Raw genomic sequence first — 15993 nt, 5'->3', positions numbered from 1 at the left:
ACCAGCACTGAGATGCTTCTACCGCCACTGGATCCACAAGACTTTCCACCCACTGGCCTGTGATTTTCCTGCATACGGCATCATTGCATGTGTTGTGTGTGTCTGCAGAGGACTTTATGGATTGGTATCAGACATATGGGCTAATATCAGACTTATGGACTTGATCTGGACTGGGCTGGGATGTTTTCTCATTATTCAATTGCTTTTTTTATATAAAACTCTTTCTTATACACATTTGAGTGACTGAATTTGTTTCTCTTGTCAACCCGGATGAACACAATGTTTTTAATAACTTATTTAAAATGTATGAGTTAAGGATTTTAATCATATACTACTCAAAGTCAATTGGCAGGACATAGTTCATAAAAATGATGTTCTACATCCTACTTTTTGATCAGAAACTAGGATTTTAAAAGCTAGTAAGCAGACATCTAAGGTGCAATTCTTGGTCTCTCTCTGTCCAGAGGAAAGAAGAGTGAAGTAAATCAAAAGACACATGGAAACAGTTTAACACAGGCATCCTCCAACTATAGCCCGCGGGCCACATGCAGCCCACCGAGGACATTTATCTGGCCCACTGGGTGTTTTTGCCCCATTTGTATTTTTACTTCAAAATAAGATATGTGCAGTGTGCATAGGAATTTGTTCATAGTTCTTTTTTAAAAAACTATAGTCGGGCCCTCCAACAGCTCTGAGGGACAGTGAGCTGGCCCCCTGTTTAAAAAGTTTGAGGACCCCTGGTTTAACTAACTAATGGATCATGTAACCCTAAGTCTCCATGACCTTGAGACCAGAACTAGATGGTGCCCAGCTATGACTACCTCTGAGAAGGGTCATATTAGGTCCTGGATAGAGTAGGAGAAAAATGTTGAGCAAAATCTAAAATCATGAATGAGACCAAGCTTCCAGGTTGGCTAGAGACTGGTGAAAGCCCCAAGACTCTAGCCCTCACTCACCCTTCAGATCTGGAAGTGAACTCACCCCCATCTTAGAATCATCCAACACTGAGGATCGAAAGGGCAGCACTTATCCAGGGACAGATTCGGAAGGTTCAGGAAGCAAGCGGAATGGAAGCAGGAACCACAGGGAGGAGGCTGGAGAAGCTAAGGGGCATTGAGGGGTGGCCGTGAATGAGTCCAGTCAGAATGCGTATGGACTGCTACGTGATTGCATGCTGCATTAGTGTGCTTGCCAATGGGTAGAAAGCCGTCTCCAAAAACACTTCGTAGTTGAAGACCGGAAGAACTGCACGACAGTAAGTTTCTTCATGTGACAGGAGCAACTCTTCCACCAGACGCTGACCAGAGGCGAAGGCTGGGTGCTCTGTGCTCTGTGCCGGTGTGGCTGCTGCTGGTGTGCTTCTCCAGACACAGCCCTTCTGTGCCTTCCGGAAGGTGCCAGGGGACAGATGCCTGGGGCACTGCAGCCCTAGCAAGGATGTCTCTCCCTAATTATGCAACTGGGGGAACTTGAGTTTAAATTTGTCACGCTCTTCGGTCAGTTTGTAATGTAGAATTCCCCAAGCAGGGGCAGCAAATGAATATGAGTACTGTATTTGCAGATGCTCACAGAACCATAATTAGATTCTACAGCCAGTTAACTGGCATTCTACGTTCTCAAAAAGTATTCAGCAGTGAGTGGTTTGCATAAAATATTCATCATTGAATGATTTACATAAAATATTCATCATTGAATGATGTACAGAAAAACAGAAGAATGTAGTTTTTCTTTAAGAACAAGTGTAAAAGGTTGTTGCAAATGTTTGGGTCTGGGTTTGTTTTATGGTATGCCTGCTTTTTTTTTTTTTTTCATTTCTAGGCAATGGCTCAAGTCTGATGACATTCAGAGGATCACACTGTTTTTCTATAACAAGATACTCGAAAAAGAAGTAAGCGATTTCTTCTTCGAAGCCCTTTTTTTTTTTCCTGACATGCTGAATTTTTAAAATTCCTTCATGAAATGTATTTCATGTTTCTTGGTTGTTTGTTGGGTGGGTGGTTGTTGGGTGGTTGGTTGGATGGTTCATTATTAGTTGGTTGGAGGGCTGGTTATTGGTTGGTTGGTTGGGTGTGTGGTTGGTTGGAGGGTTGTTTGGTTATTGGTTGGTTGGATGGTTGGTGGTTAGTTTACTGGCTGGTGGTTGGGTGGTTGGTTGGACTGCTGGTTGGTTATTGGTTGGTGTGGGTTGGGTTTTCCAGATGCCTCTTGAGTATACCCAAACCCCTTCAAGCTTTGCTTGGAGTTTTCTAGACCTGGCCGTCTTGTCATTTCTCTCAGAGTTGGTTGCCGTGTCAGGCCAGCCATCACACTTCTGACCGTAAGCATGGGTGGCTCATTGTGCACCGAGGGGAAGTTCTGCCAGGTCAATATGACAGCTTCTTAGGAAATGCCTTAAAAGAAAATGAAATCCTTCCTGATACAATTACAATGCCTGTCCACTGCCAGCTTTTAAAAAATCTGAAGTTTACATTTTCAAACTTGTTTGGGGCAATTAAAAAACCCAAACGTTGATGTATTGTTGGATTGTAATGCTCTCACTGTAGTATTCCTGAAGTAAGGACTACCCGAGGCACAAAGAAAGCAGAAGACACTGAGTATTGACATGCAAGCTTAAGCTGGATTTGCTCAAGTGAATTAAGCAACTGTTGTAGAAAGGAGAGCAGGTCTTCTAGCCCAACCTTATCTCACTAGCCTTTAGTTTTGTAATAATCGGAAAAGGCACAGGAGTTGGAGACAATTTTCACCCGCCAAACAATCAATGATAGGCTAAGATTGAACAAAAGTGACTGTCTCCCTGGCAGTGGCCACAGCACTGGTATTGAAATGCAGTTGAGAAAATTCAGTTCATTGTTGTAAGGAGATTGCATGGAAATAGCACAATACCTTCCATGGTTCAGGGGTACTGGGTTTTAGAGCTACACCGAGACCGTCTTTTGTGCTCGGAGTCTATAAGGTCCGTTGTCTGCTGTGCATCAAGGACCGTGGCAGATGACGTCTCAAGTCTGTGTGTCATATCGTTCATTCCATCGCCTCCTTCCTTATCCTTGAATCACTTTCACAAGTGCAAACTACTACTTCCTGTCTCCATGGTAGGTCCCTTCCTTCTTCCAGTGTCTGTTTTGCTGTTGAAACCACAGCCCCATTGCCCCTCATATCTCTGCACCACACCCTGGAGAGGGTACCCAGGTGGGGAGTTAAGCAGATTGGCAGAAGATATGCCACCACAAGATGGCAGCATTGGAAACCCTTCGGGGTGGTTCGACTCCACCCTAGAGACTGACTGAGTTGGAATCCACGCTGCAGCCATGGGTTTGTGCCTGCACCTGCCTTCCTTGGGGAGCCTCATGGGTGGCTTCTTTCTCCCCTCAGTACCGAGCCACAGCCCTGCCAGCCTTCAAGTACTACGTGACCTGTGCCTGCCTCATCTTCTTCTGCATCTTCCTCGTGCAGATCCTCGTACTGCCAAAGTAAGTGTGCCCGGGGTCCATGGAGACCCTGCTGCCTGTCGGGATGGGACTGACGGGTGCCTGGGAAGCAAAGTCCCCAACTGAAGGATTACCCAGTGTGTCTCCGGGAGGCTAAGTCATGTTCCAGAGAGGTAAGAGGCTTGGCAGCAGCAGCACTGGGCTTTCACAGTGGACATGTGGATTCCCCTCTGGGCATATTGGGGAACCAGTGATAATAAGGAAGTGTGTTCTAATCCTGCATCTGTGGCATTCGGTCCCCTGACCTTCAGGGAAAGAGCAGACTCACAGAGGTTGTTTCGTGCAGACAGGTCTGTGGCTTGAAGTTCTCAGTGGTGACCTCTGACTCATAAGACCATCTGCCCCACAGGACACAGGGTGACCCTGCAGGTGACTGAGTGGGACTGTGCTCCACAGGGAGTCCAGTGGCTGGTTTCCTGGACATCGATCCCAAGTCAAGAACCAAACCTGTCACTGTCCAGCTGATTCAAAAACATGGCGACTTTATGTAGGCTTTCAGAGGCTGTGAATCTTTAGAGAAGCAGACAGCCTCATCTGTGAGCAGCTGGGGGCTTTGAACCACTAACCTGTGGCTAGCAGCCCAGTATTTACCTGACAGTGGGAGTAGATTCCCCAGGGCTTCTTCCCCGGGAACTCTGGATGGACTTGACCTTCGAACCTTTCTGTTTCCGGTCGAGCTATTTTTCCCTGTTGAACAGAAAGTTGCATTGTGAGCATGAACCTGGGGAAGCTCCAGCTGTCGGGCGCTCAGAGTCCATGTCAGCCTCCTCCAATCAGGAGATGGGGCTTCACCGTCTGCGTCCTCCCTGCCCGCCTCCTCGCTCCTGCTTCACTGGTCTCCCTCCAGTTGTCCTCACTTGTGCTTCCTCTGCTCTTTCTCTGGCAGTGACTGTTGCTGGGGAACAGTTCAGACACAGAAAAGTACAGGGTCACACAGCATGCACGTGTGCCCACAGTACAGACCTCACAAGATGAACGCCACGCTGTATTCACTACAGCTGGGTCTCTGTGCCTCAGCCCCATCCGCCCTTCCGTCCACTCTCCGCAAACAGCATCTGCTTGGCTTTGGCTGTTTGGAAATGTTGCGATCTCATATTTTGCTGCATGTTGTTGTCACCATTGTTGAGTGCTGTCAAATAGGTCCCCACCCACAGCCACCTTGTGCACAAGAGAATAAAAGCCCACCCCGCTCTGCGCCACCCTCGCAGCCATCATGTTTGAGCCCGCTGCCGCGCATCCACCAGTCCTCTTCAAAGCCTTGCTCTTGCGCTGCCCTTCGCCAAGCACGGTGTCCTTCTCCAGGGGCTGGTCTCTCCTGGCAACATGCCCAAAGTCTGTGAAACAAAGTCTCGCCAGCCTGGCCCCTCAGGAGCACTCTGGCTGTGCTTCCTCCAGGAAAGACTGGCTTCTCTTGCATTTTATGCTGCTTCCAGTGGGTTTCACCAGCGCCGTAGGTCAGATGCATTGATTTTCTTTGGTCTTCCACAGTCAGTGCCCAGCGTTCACATATGAGACATATGGGGCAATTGAAAACACCATGGTCAGGCACACCTTAGTCCTCAAAGTCACATCCTTGCTTTTCAATACTTTAAAGAGGTCTTGTGCATCAGATTTACCCAATGCTATGTGTTATTTGGGCTCTTGACGGCTGCTTCCATGAGCAGTGATTGTGGATCCAAGCAAGACAAAAGCCTTGAGCACTTCAGTCTTTTCTCCATGTTTCATGATGTCGTCACCGCTTGGTCCAATTGTGAGGATTTGGGTTTGGTTTTGGTTTTTTCCACTGATTTGTAATCCATACTAGACTCTGTGCTTCTTGATCTTCGTCAGCAAGTGCTTTAAGTCCTGTAACAATATGCCTGATTAAAGTGCCAACAGCAAGAATGATCACTGAAGAGCGTCATTTTTCCTGCCTCATGTCAAGTGCGCTCTTAGTGTGTGCATAAATCAATTATGCTTGTCTTTAAAAAAAATGAAGAAAAAACAGCTTTGCAACAAGATGTTAATTAAAATTGATTAATTTACACAAACATCTTGGTGTGCTTAGTGAGCCTGAACATGTCTTTGTTAGAACAAGTAGGATAAATAGTTATAATTAAGGGCTTTTGACCAGCCACAGTCATGCCACCTGGTATTCCTTGTTCTCAAGCTTAATGGGTGAGAGAGGTGTCCATTCACACAAGCGGCCCCCACGTGCCATGGACCCAATCACGTCCACCCTCCAGAGAGTCAGCAGGAGTTGGAGCCTTTGGGTCCGAGTGTCAGATCTTAGCACCCTTTCCATACACAAGAACGTGTAAGCAACAAATGTGTGTCGAGGGTGTTGTTAGGTGCCGCCGAGTCTATTCTGACGTACAGTGATGCGATGCGGAACAGAATAGAGCTCCCCAGCCCTGTGCCATCGCCCTGGTTGTCATTGTATCAGAGCCCATTGTCGCAGCCGCTGGGTCAATCCAGCCCCACGATGGCCTCCTTCGCTTTCACTGAGCCCCTGCTTCAGCAAGCACAACGCTCTTCTTATCTCCTGCTAACGTGCCCGAAGTGCACAAGATGAACTCCTGCCATCTTCACACATTCTGGCTGTGCTTATGCCCACGCAGAGCTGCTCCTCCGCCTGGAAGTCCATGGTATTTCCAGGGCTTTTCACCAGCATGCACAGGCATCCGCTCCTCTCTGTCCTCCTTATTCCGTGCCCAGCTTCCTCGTGCACGTGAAACAATGGAACGAGTGCAGCAAAGAGGCTGTGTGGCTGATAGGGGGCGTCAAGTCAGTTCTGCCCCATAGTGACACCGTGCACTGCAGAACAAAACTGCCCAGTCTTGCGCCAGCCTCACAACTGTCCCTGTGCCTGCGCCCATGGCTGCAGCCACTGGGTCCGTCCATCTCTGTGAGGGCCTGGCTCTGGGTCACTGTCCTTCTACTTTACCTTTCCCTCCTTGGCGGTCCCTCCACTTTCCCTGGCAAGATGTCCTTCTCCAGGGAATGATCTCTCCTGACCACACGTCCAAAGTATGTAAGACTAAGTCTTATCATTCTTGCCTCTAAGGAGCGCTCTGGGCATCTGAGTTCGTTTATTGTGCCAACCTGGCCGATAAACACATGTGGGGTTAATTGAAGGGCAGAGAGATAAATAGCTCCATGAGCCTTGCCTTTCTAGTTCTTGGGTCTCTTGCTTTATGATTGTCGGATCAGGGTGCAGGTGGCTTAGTCAGTTCCCTGTTTTACCTAGCAAGGCTCACTTCCTGCAAGACATCCCTGAGGAAGAGCCACATGGACCTACCCTGATGCAGCCCTGGGTGCTGGAGCACCCGTGTGGAGACCCCTGCCAGCTCTGAGATGCTTACACGTTCACTGACTCAGCCTTCCTCCTGCAGTCAGCACCATTGTGTCTGTTTTGTGAGATGGAGGAGGACTTTGTGGATTGGTGTTGGACATATGGGTTAATGTTGGACTTGTGGGTTTGGGCAGCACTGGGTTGGGATGTTTTCTTGATGTGCTCTTAACCTTTATATAAAACTCTCTCTTATACATGAGTTTCTATGGATTTGTTTCTCTAAAGTACCCAGAGTAGTGCAGCATCCTTCTTCCAAGACAGATCACCCTGTCCTTTCAGCAGTGCATGGGACTTTCCTTCGTCTTCTCCAGCCCCACAACTCGAATGCATTGGTTCTTTTTCAATCTTCTTTATTCAATGTCCAACTCTCATATGTGTATGAGGCGATTGGAAAGACCATGGCTTGGGTCAAGCACACCTGAGTCCTCAAAGTAGTGCCCTTGCTCTTTTATACTCCAAAGAGGTCTTGTGCAGTAGATTTACCTGAGGCAACCTGTCTTTTTTCTTTTTAACAATACATTTTAGTTAACCTAACAGATCTGAACTATCAGGAGCTCAACAAGTAATATCTTTAGAATTATGAGATCATTTACATGTTGTTTTTTTATAAATCATTTTATTGAAGCCTCTTACAGTTCTTGGAATGATCTATACATCAATTGCATCAAGCACATTTGTACCGATGTTGCCATCATCATTTCCAAAATATTTTCTTTCCACTTGAGCCCTTGGTATCAGCTCCTCTTTTTGCCCTCCCTCCCCACTCCTCCCATCCTTGAGAATCCTTGATAAATTATAAATTATTGTTATTTTTGTATCTTGCACCATCTGCTGTCTTCCTTCACCCACGTTTCTGTTGTTTGTCCCCCTCGGGAGGGGGTGGTGGAGGATGGGTATACATTGACCCTTGTGATTGGTTTCCCCTATCTCCCCTTTCACCCTCATGGTTTTGCTACTCCCATTACTGTTCATGAGGGTTTATCTGTCCAGGATTCCATGTCAAGAGCTCTTATCTGTCCCAGTGTACATGCTCCAGTCTAGCTGGGTTTGTAGGGTAGAACTGTGGTCATAATAGTGGGGATGGTGGAGGGGAGGAAGAACTAAGGAACTAGAGGAGTGTTGGTGCTACACTGCACCCTGGCTGACTCATCCCATCCTTGTGACCTTTCTCTGAGGGAAGGTCCATTAGTCTACAGATGGGCTTTGGGTCTCCACTCCCACTCCACTCTTTCGCATCAGTATGATGGTTTGGTGTCTTCTGATACCTGATACCTGATCTTATGGACAACTCATGTTCACACAGACTGGTGTGCTACTTCCATGTGGGCTTTGTTGCTTCCCTGCTAGATGGCCACTTGTTTAACTTCAGTCCTTTAAGACCTCAGATACTATATCTTTTAATAGGCAGGCACCATCAGCCTTCTTCATCACATTTGCTTATACACCCATTTTGTCTTCAGTGATCCTGTTGGGCAGGTGAGCATCACAGAATGCCAGGTTATTAGACCAAAGTGTTCTTGCGTTGAGGGTATACTTGAGTAGAAGTCCAATGTCCGCCTGCTTCTTTAATACTTAACATATAAACATATGTACATAGGCCTATTCATATATCAATAATTATATTAATATATTTACATATGTACATGCCTGTATTTAGACTTCTATAAATGTTCTTTGCCTCCTAGTTCTTTCCTATGTTTCCTTTTGCTTTCCTCCTGTCCCACTATCATGTTCAACCTTCATTTGGTTCTCAATAATTCCGCTTGGCTATGTTGCCCTTGATCAAACCCCACCAGACATTCTACATCCTCCTCACCGTTAATTTTATATCTCTTCTTGTTCCCTTGTCCCTGGGTTTGTGGGCTCTCCACTCCCTTTCCCACATCTCCCCCTCTCCCCTGCCCCCCTGAAACCATTGGTCCCATTGTTTTCTCCTTGGGATTGTTTATCTTGCCTATCTTATATAGATAGACATGAAATAGAAGAAGAAAGTGCCTATAATTCATTCCAGGTCTGTTTGCTGACCCTTATGTATGTTTTCTGATCAAGTCTGATGAGATGTCAAGCCCTGTCCTCCTAGTCTGAAGGCTACTTTCGGGAGTCCTTGGGGACTCCGTTGCTTTGCTCCTCTTGCTGCCCTGTTGCCCCCCACCCCCTGCTTTCTGTTTCACCTTGGAGGGCAGGAGGGAGGGGTTCAGACCAGCAATCCATCTTTTGCCCTCTTGAACTACTGCTTCCACGAGCACTGATTGTGGATCCAAGCAAGACAAAATCCTTCACAACTTCAGCCTTTTCTCTATTCATCATGATGTTACTGTTGGTCCAGTTGTGAGGATTTTGGTCTTCCTTACATTGAGTTGAGTACATTGAATGCATTGAACACAGTTCAGTGCATACATTGAGCATGCTGCCTACACTTTTAACCATGCCATTGATTTCCCTTGTTCTGTTCAAACTTGCTTCTTGGTCTACTGGATCCCTTGTATTTGGATAGATTTATCGTATCGCCAACAGCATCGTACTTCCAGGCAGCTCTGGCAGCATTCTTTTCAATGAGGAGGATAATGCCATTCTTCGTGGATTTATTATTTGGGGTGCAGTAAACCATAGGATTGCCTGATTCAAAAGGGCCAATGATACTCCATTTCTTTATGTGGTCCTCGTCACTTTTGATGACTTTCAATTTTTCTTTTTTTTTGTGTGTATAGGAAAGAGCTTTATATACAAGTGCAATTAATATTGAGAAAACATCCCAGCCCAGTCCAGATCAAGTCCATAAGTCCAATATTAGCCCACATGTCCGATACTAATCTATAAAGTCCTCTTCAGACTCATGAAACACATGCAATGACGCCAAATGCAGGAAGATCACAGGCCAGTGGTGAAAAGTCTTGTGGATCCAGCAGCATTATAAGCACTGACAGGAGTCTCCTCGTGGTTCCTCCAGACTTTCAAGTTTTCTATGTTCATATTTTGTACATTCCACCTCCTGATTACTAATGGATGTTTGCAGCAGCTGCTGCTTCTCATTGAGACCCATGTCCCCAGCAAAGGAAAGCCATGCAAGCTTCACTCCGGCCACAGCATGATGGTCACGCCACTGGAAGGAGGCAGCTCGCCCCGTTTCCTTCGGAGTGCATTAAGACCTGAGGGCCTCCTCTTCAGGCACTGTATCTGACTGGGCTCTGCTGCTATTTATATGACTTTCAGTTCCTTATAAGTGGACATCCTTTTCCTTTTCCACAGACTGCTTTTCTCATCTGGAAGCTCTGCAGAAGCAGGTTTACCTTGGGTGGCCCGCTGGGTTTTGAAATATTGTTGGCATAACTTCCAGCATCACAGCAACATGTGAGCTAGCATAGAACCTCAAACTGACAGCTGAGTGTGGAGATGCCAGCTTCTGTAGGAATAACAATATCAGAGCAAGAAATCATAGCGACAGGAATTTTTATCAGGGCTGAAGAGAGACACTGAACCATGATGAAGGGGTCAGGTTCATCGGAAAGAAGACAATGCAGTCATGGCCCAGGCCAGCAAACACCTACTGACGCAGCTCTTGGTGGGGTTGGTGCCATGTCCGTCCTAACGCACAACTGTGCTATGATGTCAAATGGAAGAAAACGGTGCTGCACCGTGCTCAAGGTCACGGCTGTGCTTTGGCCCCTTGCTGCAGTCGTCCTGCAGGAGCTGGAGAGTCATGAGAGACAAGCCCACTGTCCTGATTGACTGCTTGCCATCTCCCTCCCACAGGAGGCAGGGTGAAGGGAGGAAGTCTCAGGAAGACGACTGGCCTATGGAAGTAGCAGACATTCACAGAACACACAGCCCAACTTCAGAATGAGCCCCCTTTTACACTTCATGTGACAGTGAACAAGATGTAACACATACTGGCCACCTCAGAGCCTCAGTAATCGGGATTTGCACAACACAAATGAGCCTCCTTTTGCACTTCACACACATTGGACAAGATGTAACATATACCAGACAGCAGTAAATTTGATAAACTAAGACTCTCAGAGTGTATCAGTAGCAATAGACTGCTACGATAGCCCCACACATTTGAAGAGTAGTGGCTTGCCACCACTCCCAGACTCCACCCATTGAAAGCCGTCCCTAACTCCAACTTGGGTGCAGAGAGAGGACAGAGAGGTCAAGTCTTAGCCTGAAGAGCATCGAAGAGACCCCGGAGATGCTGGATAACCACCATGTCCATTAACAAGGGAGTGTTGGGCATAACTCAGTGATAGCCATGTGATGCAGGGTGCTACATTGTGTTTGAAATGCATTTCCAATTTTATTTTATTTTGGGGACATAGAAAGTAGGTCAACTGGGAGAAGAAACCCTAGAAGGCTCACTCTGGGTGGTCCTAAATGACACGATGAGTAATTTAAATGCCTTTATTTATGCTTTTGTGTATTCTATCATTTTATAATAAATATTACTTCGTTATCAGAAAAAATATTGAATCAAATTAATTGTATTATAAGATATAACCAAACCAAGATGAACACATTACAAGGAGTGATTTCCACAAATTCATCCTGGAAGAAGTATAGCCAGAATGATTCTTTGAAGTGAAGATGGAAGATGCATCTTCCTTACTTGGGATATGTTATCAGGAGGAACCGAGACCTGAAGAAGGGCAGCACGCTCTAGAGACAGAGGGTCAGTAGAAAAAGATGCTGACTTTTAAGAGTGCACACCACATGGACAATAAATCCCCAAAACACATTGATTAGAAGAAGCTGGACAGAGTCAGAATGAAGTTAACCATTGCATTTGCATTACATTCTAGAAGAGAATGGAGGGATCTAGGCGGATAGACATCAGAACAGCGTTACCGATGGGGAGGTGGGCCCTTCCGGAAGCAGGCAGTGAGACTCCCCTTGTACTTATTGGAGGCAGTGGGGGGAGAAAGCCCCTTGGTGGGATGGGTCGGCAGAGGGGCTGCAGGTCTGGGGTGAAGCGTGACAACCCTGAGGATGGTCATGGGCTGCGCAGTGGTTCCCTTCTGTATACATAGCGTATGATGCATCAGACCAACTTCAAGGCCCATAAAATCAAGGACACAGTGATGCTGGTTTTATACATAGATAAACAGATATGCCAAGAAATTTGAAGGACAGATACTTGCCTAACTGACTGGAAGCGATCCCTATTTATACTGGTTCCAAAGAAAAATGACCCAATAAATGTGCAAATTACTCAAAAATATCACTGATATCACATGCAAGTAAAATGTTGCTGAAGATCATCCAACGATGCTTGTAGCAGTGCACTGGCAGGGAGCTGCCAGAGGATCGGGCCGGATTCAGAAGAGGACATGGAACAAGGGCTGATGTAGGTTGAATTTTGGCTGAAAACGGGGAATACCAGAATGATGTTTGCTTGTGTTTTATTGAATAGAAAAAGGCATTTGACTGTGTGGACCATAGCAAATTACAGATAGTCTTAAGAAGAATGGGAATCCCAGAGGACTTAAAGGTGCTAATGTAAAGTCTGTACATGGATCAAGAAGCAGTTGCATGCTCAAAGCAAGGGCATACTGCGTGGTTTAAAATCAGCAAAGGTAAAATACATAGATACATTGAATGAAATCAGCAAAGGTCTATGTCAGGGTTGTATCCTCTCACCATAATCATTTATTCAATCCGTGTGCTGAACAAATGAAAGGATCTGGGTTGTATGAAGAAGAATGTAGCATTGGCATTGGAGGAAGGCTTTGAACAATCTGTGCTATGCAGATGGCACGCGCTGCCTGCTGAAAGTGAGGACAACTTGACGCGCCTGCTGATAAAGATCAAGGACAGCAGCCTTCAGCGTGGACCATGCCTCAATGTAAGGAAGGGCCTAACCCCCGCCTCTGGACCAGCAGGCCACATCATGGTCAGTGGAGAACAGACTGCAGTGGTCAAGGATCTTACCTTGTCACATCCACGATCAAAGCCCATGGAAGCAGCGGTCAAGAGATCAAAAGGCACTTTGTGTTGGCTACATCTTGGATCCCAGGCCTCCTTCAAGGCTGAAAAGCAGGGAAGTTCCTTTGAGGACTAAGAAGCGCCTGGCCTGAGCTGTGGTGACCTCATACGCGTGTGAAAGTTGGACACTGAATAAGGAAGACGGAAGAAGAATTGGTGTGTCTGAATTGTGGTGCTGGTGAAGAATATTGAAAGTACCGTAGACTGCCAAACAACTGTCTGGAAAGAAGTACAGCCAGAGTGCTCCTTAGAAGCACTCTCCTCCGACATCGGGAGAGCCAGCTGAGCCCACGGGAAAGACTGCAGAGGAAGGCCGAGACGCAGCTCTCTGGCAGACAGCGCGCACGGAGACCGCGGCAGCGAGGCAGTCTGCTGGAGAGACGGTGTTTTTGCAGCCAGCGTGAGAACCACATGGACACCAAGACGGTTTAACCCCCACACCCTTTACATGCCCCACAGCATCTGTTTGAAATAAATAAAGCATAAATTGTTAAAAACAAAAACCTCCAGAAACATTGACAGAACCACAACCCCAGCTAGAAACCTGGACGGGTCTAAACCTGATGGGCTCGGTCCGGAAGGTAGCTCGCATCCTCGCCAGCAGTCCCCGGCAGGAGTTGGGGTGCTTATCACAGCCCAGCGAGAAACAGCCAGCGGAGACACTAAAGGACCCGACCTCAGGCCAGGTCGAATGAGATAGGACAGCAAGGGGCCCAAGCAGCCTCTTTTGGGGACCTACAGATCACTCGTCCGAATGACCCCCATGTCACAGGACACTTTAAGAATGGAGGTTGTTGGGTTTTTAGAGAAGAGTTGAGTCTATGTGAACTGACAGCTGTGGGGTTGGCCAAAGCCGTGGTTATGAGAACTTTCCTCTCCTTTGACAGGCAGCCGCTGACAATCAGCAAGGACAGTGACCTAGATCATGTGGAGGGAAGGAGTTTTCAAGAGTTATATCTGAAATTGATAATTGAGGAAATGAATAGGAAGCAGCAAACAATAATGAGGATGAAACACTTTCTTTTTTTTTTTGAGGTCGAGCAAACACACAAAGCTCCTGAGAACATGCTATTTCGGATCTGGAGATTTCTCAGAGTTGCCCGAGAGTGAGCACTATGGAGAGTTTATCTGGCATTTGGACAGCTGGTGAATGGGCTCATTTTCTAGGGAAACTGTCGAGTTTGACTCATAAAACAGAACTAGTAAGCACAAAAGTGCACTGCCATGCTTACCTGGCAGGGGAGACACCATGATCATGAAGGGGGTTTTCCCCCAGCATCTGTTTGAAATAAACAGTGCAATGGATGAGCCTCTGACCCCCGCCCCCTGGACGGCGAGGCTCATCCATTGCACTCCGGATGTGCTGACCCCTGCGATTTCCCCAAATGTGGGAAACTCGACTGCATAATTTGCGGTAGTGGGGGTCTGTGTTCGTTCGCGCTCTCCACTGATGAAAAAAAATAGGAAAAAAAAAGTGCATTGCCTTCTCCCAGAAAGAGGGCCTGGGTCAGCAAAGAATTCCTGCTTAGAGATCCCAGATCCACCTCTGAATAAATGTGGCTCATTGGACGAGCTCCTCAGCCGGTCGGGACCTCAATTTCCTGTTGGCAAAACGAGGTCAAAACCGAACTGAAGCTGGCAAGAGGAGTCAAGTCTGACTCATAGGGACCCTCCCCAGTACTAGGAGTCCATTCCGACTCACGGTGGCCTCAAAGGACAGCGTAGACGGCTCCTGAGCACGCTGAGGGCTGACGTCTTCACAGGAGCAGGGCAGCCTCATCTTTCTCCTATGGAGCGCCTGGTGGGTTTGAACTGCTGCCCTTGCAGTGAGCAGCCCCAAGCTTAACTCACTGGGCCACAAGGGCTCCAGCAACCCTACAGAACAGTCCAACTGGTGGAATCTCCCACTGGGGTTGGACCCACTCCGTGTCCCCTGAAGGTGGGGCAGGGTACCAGAGACAGACTGACTGACAGCCAGTCCAGGCCAGGGAACGAACGCTGTGTCCAGGGAGCAGGGGGCGCTGGCGGGGCATGGCTCCCAGGGATTGGGCATTTGGAATCAGCCATGACTCCCAGGAAGCCCTGCACTACACAAGGGGTCACCATGAGTCAGGGTCTGCCGCGTGCCCCCCTCCCCCGTCACTAACCATTGGCTCCCTCCGCCCCTGCAGAACCACCTTCCTGGGAGTCTCCTTTGGCCTTGCCTTCCTCTCGCTCACCGTCATCCTGTTCGTCTGCTTCGCCAGGCAGCTCTTGGTAGGTGCTTCCGAACGTGTTGTTTGCTCCATGAAAGCTGGCACCTGGCCTGAGTTGCCCCAGTAGGCAGCTAGTTGCTTTTCCCATCCTGGGACCAAGAGCCCAGGAGGAGGCCGTCCCAGGGGGCGGGGGCAGAGGGGACAGGCAAGGGGCCCGGACCACCAGAATTAATGCCAGGGGTGATGCCGGACGCTTCACGTGTGACTGTGGCTCTGTTGTCAGCAGGTTTGGGGTGCTAATGACCACGTACACCTGTCATGTATGCTACTTCTGTGAGCGGCCATTGAGTCAGCTTGGGCCCACAGTGACCCTGTGCACAGCAGAAGGAAACACTGCCCATCCTGCACCCCTGTGCCCGAGCCCATAGTCGATCCATGCCAAGGGGCTTCCCCTCCTTCGTTGCTCCTCCACTTGACAGACGCTCTCACTGTGCAGGGGACTAGAAGTCAAGCCAGACTCATCTTTCACACACAGCTGGAAGATGTCTTCGAAGATATTCCAGGAGAGCTCAGTCCTCGGAGAAGGGCTTGTGCTTGGTAAAGCGCAGGGGCAGCGAAGGTGAGGGAGGCCCTCAGGGAGATGGATGGCCACTGGGGCTGCAGCAACGGGCTCACAAGCAACCACCCTGGTGAGGACAGGGCAGGCTGGGCAGTGTTTCCTTCTGCTGCCCATCAGCTCCCTACAGAACCAACTCTACGCACCCGACACCTGCTTAATCTCTCCGCAGAGAGAGGGAGCCCCATTACATAATATAGTTTGTGGCTTACGTTACAGCCACATTATAGAGAGAGCCGCATGACATCATGTAGTTTGTGGCTTACGTTACAGCCACATTATTATATATAGAGACACATGACATTATATAGTTTGTGGCTTACATTATAGCCACATTATTATATATAGAGACACATGACATTATGTAGTTTGTGGCTTACGTTA

At 47.9% G+C, this 15993-nt stretch overlaps 1 protein-coding gene and 1 pseudogene across 1 annotated transcript in view; both read left to right on the top strand.

Moving 5' to 3' along the window:
* The window catches only part of ADCY2 (adenylate cyclase 2), a gene marked incomplete at its 5' end in the record, with an annotated part of 199999 nt that overhangs the window by 146456 nt on the left and 37550 nt on the right, over positions 1-15993 (top strand). The window contains 3 exons of the mRNA XM_004698421.2: positions 1819-1888; positions 3370-3467; positions 14970-15054. Of these exons, the coding sequence (XP_004698478.2) occupies positions 1819-1888; positions 3370-3467; positions 14970-15054 (253 nt within the window). The remainder of the gene's footprint in view (positions 1-1818; positions 1889-3369; positions 3468-14969; positions 15055-15993) is intronic.
* LOC115873782 lies at positions 14023-14244 on the top strand (annotated as a pseudogene).

The sequence above is a fragment of the Echinops telfairi genome, unplaced genomic scaffold (assembly GCF_000313985.2).
Source record: "Echinops telfairi isolate 266 unplaced genomic scaffold, ASM31398v2 ScPeMD7_7469;HRSCAF=8507_1, whole genome shotgun sequence".
Classification (NCBI taxonomy): domain Eukaryota; kingdom Metazoa; phylum Chordata; class Mammalia; order Afrosoricida; family Tenrecidae; genus Echinops; species Echinops telfairi.
Note: the sequence above shows the minus strand (reverse complement) of the source record. Positions and strands in the feature narration are given on the sequence as shown.